Genomic DNA, 11,007 nt, shown 5'->3' with positions numbered 1-11,007 from the left:
AGATCGAGGCTGCGTTGCCATGCGTTGAAGGCACCCACATCTCAAATGCCCCGGCTGACCACACCGATAACACGCTAAGGGGTCTTTGTGTGGGCTGCGGTCTCCTTTTCCCTGTTGCACTATCGGTTGTAATGCTACCGCGAGCGCTGCAGCATGAGCTTCAGCATGTAGTTTAGCTTTCTCTTGTTCTTGTATCAGAGGTAAGCAATTACAAGCCTCTATGATATCCACTAATGTAGCTGTATGTGGAAGCGACGCAATTAGTTGTCTACATTTTGCATTCGCGTTTTGAATGGCTAAGTCCTTCCCAACCGCAGCTTTCGCTTCGGGGGTTAAAGTGGGTGACGCATCAACAGCAGCTTTTAAACAGTCAAGGAATTTCATGTACAGCTCCTCTTCCCCTTGTATGATCTGAGAATATGGTGGAACCGGTTTACCCACTTGCGGCACCTCTGAAATAGCTTCCAGAGCTAGTTGTTGTGCCAATTGTAAAACCTCTGGTCTTAATGCAGCCTGAACGGGACCAGTAGCAAATTGTCCCGTGCCAAGTAACATATCAACACTGACAAATGCAAGTGGATTTTGTGCCCCAGCATCTAGATTTCTCACCTGGGCTTCTTCTGCCTTCTGTCTCCACCGATCGTGAAACAGCAGCCTCTGAGTTGGTGAGAAGAACATTTTCACCAAAACCTTTCTATCAGCTGGCACTAAGGTTTGTGTCTTGAAAAATTGTTGTATCATCTGTTGCACGTACTTATCTTCTATTCCATACTGCATGATGGCTTTTTGCAGTTCTCGAACCGTTTTCCAGTCCAGAGGCGCTCACTGTCGCCTTCCTCCTGGCTCAGTGAACACGGGAAATGATCCGACAGTAGGTGGCAGTATTACTCCTTCTATAGTAGCTTGCTCGATAATCCCGCGCCAACGCTGTCCCGGCGAAAAGGACGGGTCGCTGGGGGGGGTGTCCTGCCCGGGCTGGTCCCGTGTTTTGTGAGGGCGGGTCGGTTAGCATTGCTTTGTATCTATCCTCGCATCTCCCTTCAGACCCTTTTCCCTCATCGGGCATTAATTCCCCCTCTTGTACACACAGGTCAAACAGTTCTTGCATTTTGTCCTTAGGGGATTTTTCTTCCCCATTGCCCACCACTTTAGCAAAAGAATCCATACTTTCCACGATTGCATTTGCTGCTTTTTCATACGCCTTTTTTGTCAACAGCTGCCCACATTTACCCCCGTCTCTTTTTCGCATTTCCTCCAGCAATTCTAACATTTTCTCTTTTTGCTCTTTTTGCTCTATTATTAGAGTAGCCAAGTCCTCGTTTGCATTATTGGAATCAGGACATAGCTGATTCTGAGCTTCCTCACTATTTTCTAAGTCCCGTTGGGCCTCCCAGTCATCAGAGTCCATGGGCAGGGGAATGTCTTCCGCTCGTAATAGCGGCTGACTTGTCTTTTTTGGAAAGGGATTTACCATCGCCTGTTCCTCGGGTGTTAATGGGGCCACGGGAACATCGGCATTATTTCCCTTCCCCCAAAAATTCAGCTCTTCTACAGGAAAAGCCGCAATCGGTGTTTTCTGTTCCTCTAATGGTGGCGCCGTTGGCAGCAGGGGGGGGTTCCTGTGTTTCGCGTACTGTCTCTGCTTCCGAAAAATACGCTAGCGGAGCAGGAGCATTAATGATTTGAATTTCTGTCACTATAGCACATCTTAGCGCATCCTGAGCAGCAGTTTCTGATGTTATTTGCTGCATCATTTTGAGACACTTTTTCCAATGTGCTGCCAGACATGCAGGTATTTTATTTCCTTCTTGTATAGAGTCCCATATTTCCTTTCCTAACTTCTCCCAAATAGACAATGAAAAGAGAGCCTCAGAGGCCTTAAAAAGTCCTCTTCTTTGGCCCCACTGTAACAAGTCCTCTAACTGATCCTTTTTAATATCTATTTTTGTTTCTTCAGCCAGCCTCATAAATGTCTTTATGGCTGCTTTTTCTTTCGCAGATGCTGCGATACCCATGCCGCCCTTTTTATCAACGTAAGCTTACAATTTTACCTGCTTCTCCCGAGCAGTGTCCTGCCTCTCTCAAGCAGTGTCTGGCGCTGTCTTTCAAGCCACCGTGGTCCGCGGCAATTCCCCGCCTTTTCAGTAGCGTTGCCTCTTGTTCCTCTTCGGATCAAATGTAGGGTTTAGGGTTTATTTCTGTGAGGCCCGGACGATCGAACACCAATATGATGATTAAAGTCACCAATTTATTGAGCTTAGCTGATCATTTTTATACAATTCTCTAAGTTGTTTAGAAACTCTGATTGGTTGCTGCATGCAAACATTTGGTGTCCACGCGCACAAACATAAACGGTGATTGGTTACATCGGTACTGTCCACGTGCACAAACGTAAGATAAAGTTAGTTATACCCGCTCTGTACACGCGCATAAAGATAGGACATAATTGGCCGTATTAATTAGAGCATGCAAGACTTGTCTTAGTCCAATTGGTCGAGATAAGCCCCTGAATTGAGGTTGGTTGTGCCAAGTTCTCTTTATCGTGGAATGTGCACCTGTGTTTTTCTAATTAGGATCTTTCTTTTTCTATCTTCTTGTTTATTCTGTTTAAGGCCTTCTAAAAGCGTCTGGAATGCTCCTGTGACCATGAGCTACTTTTAGGCCCAATAACTAAGTTCCCTATAACTGAACCCTACATAGCCCCTACCCAATGTCTTGCTTGTTTGTGTTATTGTTCAAGAAGGGCTTGACCTATGCTCTACTATGATGGGAGAAGGGGGAGAAGGAGATGTGCTGGCATGCCTTAGTTGCACTTTCTCCTCTGATAGTGAAAAGAACAGAAGCTGGGACAGAAGATCAGGGAAGACAAGTCTGTTTGTATGAAGATAAGTCAATCTAATGGCTTCTAAGTTGGAAGTAAGGAAATATGTCTAAGACAAAACTAAACCAAAAAAACCCAACCAACCAAAAAAAAAGCTTGAAATGGCTTCTATGCCTGAAAGACTGTTGACACTTGCATTCAGACAGCCCAACTCAGAGTCCAGGGGTCTCCCTGTCTCCCCGTGGCCTGCTCATGGACAGATTCCTGCCCAGGGATGTGTAGGATGCAGAAGGGTATTCTGGCCTTGGGTCCTCACTGCTTTTCTCATCTCAAAGCACCTGTCATCTTTTCAGCCTCAGAAGGTGATAATGAGGAGCTAGGAACCAGGTTCCCTCATGACTGTCACATGTCCAGGAGGGCAAGTGGCATAGAGCAGAGGAGGGCAAATGACAAAAGGGATCTCAGAAGGGCCCATTTCCCCATGCTGGTTGGCGAATGAAAAGCTGTAAGTCAGGATGGAGTGACTAGAGGGAGTCTTTTCACCACAGTCTCTCAAGAAACCTTCTCCTACATGGATCTGGGACTGCTACCTCCATGGCATAAGCACTTTTTTTCTCAGTAGGGAGCAGCATTTGGGTGCAAATGAATGATGGCCCAGAGTGAACAGAGTGCCTTAAGCCTATACACTTGGACTGAAAAAAAATTCAAACCATTATTTCTCTGGCCACAGAGGAACCAATCATGTAATTTCTAAGCCTCTCTTTCCTTCTTTCAGAGGATGGACCTGTGGATTGTTCCAGGCCACATTGAAAGATTTTCACTTCCTTGGCAGACTATAAGTCAAAAGGACACACTGGGGGCTTTGCTTCTTAAATGTCCTTCTTTCTTCTTATCCCCTGCAGGGCCCTCCAACTTAAAAGTGGTACGGGATTTTGCAGTTTGACACAGAAATGCTTCTCATTAGCAGACTTGGAGTTCAGAGGTCTGGAGTACCTGGAGATCCATGCTTTCAACAGCCAAAGGATGGAGAGACAAGTTGTGTTTTGAGATTAGCTGTAAATCTCAGTTTATCTCCCATTTCAGCTTGATCACACAGGTTTCAGGAGAGGCTACTGCAGAGCTCAGGTGTTGACCATGTGCCTTTTCTAAGATTTCATTTTAGACAGCACCTGCAATGCAACAAGAACCATGTCTCTAAGGCTGCTGAAGAAATATCAAATATTTCAATTCCCCACGATTTAGTAGGTTGAACACAGAAACAAGAGAAGGACTGCAGAGGCAGGTAAAAAATATCTTAGCTTGACTGGAATTTCTCCCATAGTCATTGAGTTATCCTGAATAAGCTGAGGTCAACTGAGTCTGAACAGTTTCTGTTGTTTCTTGAACTCAAATATCACCAAATTTCTGTTAAGGGCTTAGTACACTAGTTTACAACTCAGCATCAGTGACTATGAACTGAAGCTAATGTCAAGGTTGCTTTTATTTTTCTCAGATACAGCGTGTTCCCTTCAGAAAATATTAAGGTCAGTTTAATCTAATTCATTATAAGAAATTACAGCCATGCCTGAGAACTTGTCATATGCTATGTTATGTTAAAGTGCTTTTTCTGATTGGTTGGGGGGGCAGTGTTGTAATTTGTGGTGATTTTTTTTTCTAAGTATGGGAAATGATGTAATATTTACTTCAGTTTAAGAGAAAAAGAAAACATCCTGTATGTTGAAATTTGATAGGATGTTTTAGAGTTGGCCATCTGCATTCTCAAGGCAGAATTTGGAGGGAAATTAAAAAGAAAATTTACAACTGACATGAATTAGAGAGAGTGCTTACCTGTTTCTAATGCATGTTAATTGTAAAAAACATGAAACATATGGATGCAGAGATTCTTTTGAAAATGCATACTAACAGCAAGTCATATTTTTATTAGAAATATAACCTGCAAGTGAAGGAGTGCTCTCTTTGAAAAGAAATTACCAGGGGGAGTAGAGGCAGACAGAGGTGTGCTAAAGGGTAGAACAGAAGATCTGGAAAAAAGTTTGGGAAAGTAAAGGTAGAGGGGCCAAATAGAGGCAATGAGAATGAGGAAGGGATGATTCCCACAACACTCAACTTGAGGACTTATACTGGGATCTTGAGCTCTGTGGCCGCCCTCTATAAACAATGAAGAAATGGAGAGGCCAATTCAGAAGTGCTAAACCAGAAGCCTACCTCCACAGTAGTCTGAATCATGCTTTGGATGTACCTTACTTCTAGGGGCTCACCTAAGAGTGGGATACATCTTAACGAATGGGATCATGTGAAAGCTAAGCATTCTGTCTCAGAAAGTCATTGAGGCTTCCTTTATGATCAGTGGAAAGAGGAAGGTGCCTTTCAAAGCCTCCCTAAGTTTGGGTACCAAAGATAAAGGGTTACCTTTTCCTTTCTAAAGGCCTTACCTGTCTTTCCTGCCTTCCCAAAGATTTTATTCACTTCTTCTGGAGGTTTTGCTTCCCTGAGTAAACTAGGTTCCTCCTTAAAGTACGGGTTGGACCATATTGTGCTGTACTGTAAAGTATATGACCCAGTGATATAGATAACTGCCTGTAATAATTCTACTTCTGATAATGCAAGTACACGGAATCACACAACCATTGGATTTGTGCTTCCTTTTCAACATATATATTCTTGGAGACATCTAAAACAACTGATTTCACCTCATTTTAGACACTGATAGACATCTGTACCTGAACTGACTATTGAGACACCAATGACAGTTGATGAAGAGAAATACATTCTTCTAATGGGCAACTTCTTGGGTCCATTTTAGGCTTTTACCTCAGAACAAGGCAAATTTGTCATCTGGAGGTGCCTATTTCCACCACTGGAGACTGATTTTCTCCTTAATTTACCTCTGTGTAAATCAGTTGAGGCAAATTGTAATCCTGAACAAGCTTTTAAAAACCTACACATTCTTTGGGCCATTTTCTCTTTCAACTCAGGAGGCTGGTATGAAGCCTTTCTTTTCTCTACTGAGGACAAAGTAGTCTAAAGGCTTGTAGGCATGATCATGATGAAGCACCCTGAGAGGTTACAGCATCTTTCTTGAGCCATTTTATCTGGTCATGACTGGTATTGGTTTACCCTGAATTCTGTGCCTAGGAGTTAGGAGGTGTGTAAACAGTTACCCAGTTTCATTTCTTGGCAGACTTCCAGGTGCATAGAGTGAGACTTCTCTTAATCCTAATGAAGATCTGCAAACCTTGTGCAATTGATTTGGATAACTGAGACATACAAAACATCATAGGATGCCAAAATGTCCATACACACATAGAGATCTGAACTTGTCCTCCAATGCTTCCTAAGCTTTCAAGAGAGTGCACCATGACAGGTCATCTCTTTCATTTTAAGATTTGTAACTATCCTATGTGTCCAAGCTCCCATGCAAGGTGACTGAGAACAGAGTGAAACTATTAATTTAAACTAAAATCCTCCAGAGGTCAGCTATTGTTCTAACAGAACATGCACATAACACAGACATCACACCAGGTTAATATCAATAGGTGGAGGGATGGAAAAAACAGGCTTATGAACTGCTGGACGAGTTGGGTGAGACTTGTCCTCGTTTTTTATCAAGACATCTAAGATTTCAGCATCTGAAAGAGTTGGGTGAGACTTGTCCTCGTTGTTTATCAAGACATCCAAGATTTCAGCATCTGAAATACAGACATCTCACAAGTGATTGAGAAGCCTGAGCACATCTCTATAGATTTAGATATCATGGGCTATCCAGCATATCCACTGAAGGCTCACAAATGTGACACAAGATCCACAGGAGTGCACCCTGTCTTCCCTGCATGGCAGATGGTGGCCAGGGTGCACATCATCAGTCTTGTCAAAGAGCAGTAGATGCCTTGCTTTAGGACTGGAACTGACTCTCTGAATTTCACGTAAGCTACTGCTAACAACAGAGAGCTATTTGGCTTGTTGTGGGATAATTAGAAAAATAGACACATAGTGAACAAGCCAGACACAATGGGACTATTCAGTCTGTGAGCCAGAGGCCTCTGCAAGCAGCAGCCTTCAAGAATGCTGTGAAGGACAACTGTTGCTACAAAGTTGATGAAGCAAGCACAAAAAGTAAAACAAAGTCAGGTCTACATGATGGAAAACAGGACACCAGGCAAGACACAGACAGGAGGAATCATTCGCGTGATCAGAAGACTTTATCCAATCAAACTATTGCTTTAGGTGCGTGAACAGCACATGTTAACCAATCAGTAGATGGCTTGAGCATGGTTATGGTATATAACTGAATGTTATGCAGCAAATAAACGGAGAAATCGCTTGATCCACAGTATCTGTGTTGGTCCGCTTTCTCACCAGGGCGAGTCCCTGGTGATAAGTTGTTTCTCCTAGATTGTCACGACGAGGAAAACGTGACAGCTTGTCTTAAGAAATGTACCATACTGTTTCATTGTTTTCACTGTGTCTTTATTGTTCCAAGATGAATTCTCTGAAGAAGGGACCAACGGAAATAAAACTTCTGTGGTCATGTTTGTTATCCTGGGTTTTTCTCATCGCCCAGATATGAAAGTCATCTTCTTTATCCTATTTCTGTGTATTTACATTGTCACGGTGCTGGAAATCTTATTATTCTTCTTGTAATTAACATGGACCCTGTCCTCCATACCCCCATGTACTTCTTCCTCAGGAACTTATAATTTCTGGAACTCTGCTACAACCTGCACCAGAATCCTGGTCAATCTTTTCTCAAGTGATACGTCCATCTCTTTTGCAGGTTATGCTGCACAGATGTATTTCTTTCTGTTCTTTGGGACTACTGAGTGCTGCCTCTTAGCTGCTGTGGCGTATGACTGCTACCAAGCCATATGCAGCCCTCTGCATTACATGGATAGCATAATAAGAACGTATGCATGCAGCTGGCTGCTTCCTCATGTACATGTGGCAACCTTGTGGTCCTTAGGCACACTACATTTATCTTCTCTTTGCCTTTCTGTGCGTCCAACATGATCAACCATTTCTTCTGTGAGATCCAACCAGTGCTGATGCTGGTATGCAGTGACACTTACTAGAATGAGCTACAGATCATTCTGTCTGCTGCCTTTGTCACCTTCATGCCTTTTCTGCTCATTTTGGTGTCCTATGACCTCACCATTTCCTCCATCTGCAAAATCAGGTCTGCCAAAGGAAGGTATAAAGCATTCTCTACTTGCTTCTCACATCTCACTGTAGTGACATTATTCTATGGGACAGCTGTGTTCATCTATATACGTCCCAAATCCAGTTATTCCCTGGATGTGGACAAAGTGCTCTCTCTGTTCTATTCTGTGGTGATCCCTATATTGAACCCTGTTATCTACAGCCTTAGGAATAGAGAGGTGAAAGGTGCTCTCTTTAATATGAGAAAGAAGCTATTTCACCCTAACTCCTAGGCCAGTTCCCCTCAGCTGAACAACCATCCACAAATACCTCACCTCAGAAGAAGAACCAGCACATTGCCAGAGTGATATAGGAAAGAACACTGACAGGACTTTAGGGTAGGAAGGCATTCAGCTCACCTGAGTTCAAAAAAAGCAATTAGGTGTCTAAATAGGAGTATCTGGTGGCATCTGAAGTGCATAGTTTCCAGCTGCCATCATAGAACATGTGCATCCCCATTGTTACAGTTGCCAGTACCACTTGAAGATCTTGGATACAGAGGAAGTCTCATGTGATCCCAGGCACATACCTTTAGGCATAAGAATTACTCCCCAGATGTCTATGACATGCTAGAGGGAAGGGATGCCATTCAGAGGGACCTTGACAGTCTCTAGAAGTGGGCCCATGTGAAACCCATGCAGTTCAAGAAGGCCAAGTGCAGGGCCCTGCACCTGGATCAGGGCAACCATCAATATCAATACAGACTAGGGGATCAATTGATTGAGAGCAGCCCTGCAGAGAAGGACTTGGGGATCCTGGTGAGTGAAAATTGGATATGAGCTGGCAATGTGTACTTGCAGCCCAGAAAGCCAATTGTACGCTGGGCTGTATCAAAAGAAGCATGGCCAGCAGATCACGGGAGGTGATTCTGCCCCTCTACTCCGCTCTTATGAGACACAACCTGGAGTGCTTCATCCAGTTCCAGGGTCCCAAGTTTAAGAAAAATATGGACCTGTTGGAGCAAGTCCAGAGGAGGGCCACAAAAGTGATCCAAGGACTGGAACACGTCTCCTGTGAAAAAAGGCTGAGAGAGTTGTGTTATTCAGCCTGGAGAAGAGAAGGCTCTGCGGAGACCTTATTGTAGCCTTTCAATGCTTAAATGGGACTTGTAAGAAAGGTGGAGAAAGACTTTTTATCAAGGCCTGTAGTGACAGGAAAAGGAGCAATGATTTTAAAGTGACAGAAGGTAGGTTTAGATTCATCATAAAGAAGAAATGTTTTATGATGAGGGTGATGAGAGACTGGAAGAAGTTGCCCAGAGAATTTGTGGATGTGCCATCCTTGGAAGTGTTCAAAGTCAGGTTGGATGGGGCTTTAAGGAAACTCATCTAATGAAAGATGCCCCGGCTTATGGCAGGGGGTTGGAACTAGATGATGTTTAAAGGTCCCTTCCAACCCAAACCTTTCTATGATTCTATGATGTTATGATTCTATGAGACAAGTTAATCTGGCTGGCTCAATTCAGTTGTGCATATTCAGAGGCATCTACTACCACCTAAAATCACCTGGGACATTTCATCCATACACATAGGCTTGGAAATATGACATGGGACATACAGAAGACATGTTGCCTTCTGCAGTAGTGGCTTGGGAGCAGGCAGAATGCCAGTGGTCATCTCCAATAGCATAGACACCTGCTACAATGTACATGGTTTGGGACATGGCCAGTGTAGGCTATGAAGTGATGCATGTCTCTTTATAAACAAAGGAATCAGTCTCTGAATTCCAGTGACTCACTGTCTGTCTACTCTCAGACAGACATCTAGTGTCATTTGAAATGCCGTAAGTTTTTGGAACTGAACTCCTGATTATAATTTAGGAGGTCATGGATATGCCATAGTGTCATCTATGGGCTATCATCCGTATCTGTGTCATCTCTGGAAGACACATAAGGACGTCCTGAACATGCCTGAGCATCTCAAATAGCACTAAACACACATGTTCAAGTAAATTAATCAAGCTCAAAATCTCCTTTGACTCTAATGGGAGCTTAGACACCTAATTTACTTGGAGACACCTATATAAATGTGATTGGGAAAAGTATCAAGTCCCACCTTTGCATTGTAGGGACTTACATGCAGATGAAATGAACTCCACCTATGTGATAGGGAGACTAAACCCACTTTCAGCCCATCCTCTAATGTTGCAAGACAACATTTCATACCATTAGTCTCCACCTCACAAATCTCACTTTCTGGTGAGAGTTCCTCTACCAACATGGTTCTTTTTCACAAATGTTAAGTGTTATGTGATGTAACCATGAAGGGCATTGATCTCCACCAAAATTTGTGCTGAGATAGCTACCATGTCTTGTGCTTACATAAAATTTTAAAGACTGCTTTAAGGGACAGAGAAATGGAAAGAGGAAAGAAAACATTTATTCAGCTAACAATTTTCCTTACAGATGTTAACAGAACTGTTTCAGAGTTCATAAAAAATTCTGAAGAAATGCATCTGAATTGTGGCTTATTTACATTTTCAGTGTGCTCTTATGTCTTATAATAATAATCTTGTTTATTTAAAGTTGTTTTAATTGTCTGAATTTTGTTTTTTTCTAAATAACTTTCTTAAATTACTACCAGTGAAAAACAAAAACTTTTTTGGCTGACTTCATATTTGAAAAACTTGCTTGGCTGACTTCCTTTACATATGTTTCTGATAATTCTACACTTCTTCCTCTCTATGATTTTGCTGTAACTATTTGAGAAACATTATAGATTTTTAAGATAAAAGATACTGACAGAAAGGGTCTTTCATCAGTCTTACTAAAAGTATAAAACTTCTTCAAAATATTGTACTACTACAATCTACAGACTTTAGTCTTTACATATATGCCATACATAACGTATAAAAATGAAAACACAATATGTCAGCTTGTAAATTTTCATTAAACAATTTCAGTTTTCTTGTCTGAAGGTAGAATATTGTTTTCAGAGAATCTAAATCTTTTCACATGTGTTTTGTTCAATGAGTTCTGTAAGTATTTCTGT

General features: G+C 42.4%; 1 protein-coding gene across 1 annotated transcript; it reads left to right on the top strand.

The window, feature by feature from the left end:
* The first annotated feature begins 1,786 nt into the window (after window positions 1–1,786).
* On the top strand, window positions 1,787–8,250 carry LOC142038398 (olfactory receptor 10C1-like). The gene is given in 4 exon segments (XM_075043822.1): window positions 1,787–1,792; window positions 2,000–2,033; window positions 7,596–7,712; window positions 7,715–8,250. Coding segments are annotated over 4 exon segments (693 nt in total).
* The last annotated feature ends 2,757 nt before the right edge of the window (window positions 8,251–11,007 follow it).

The sequence above is a fragment of the Buteo buteo genome, chromosome 13 (genome assembly GCF_964188355.1).
Source record: "Buteo buteo chromosome 13, bButBut1.hap1.1, whole genome shotgun sequence".
Lineage (NCBI taxonomy): Eukaryota > Metazoa > Chordata > Aves > Accipitriformes > Accipitridae > Buteo > Buteo buteo.
This window is presented reverse-complemented; position numbering and strand designations above follow the sequence as displayed.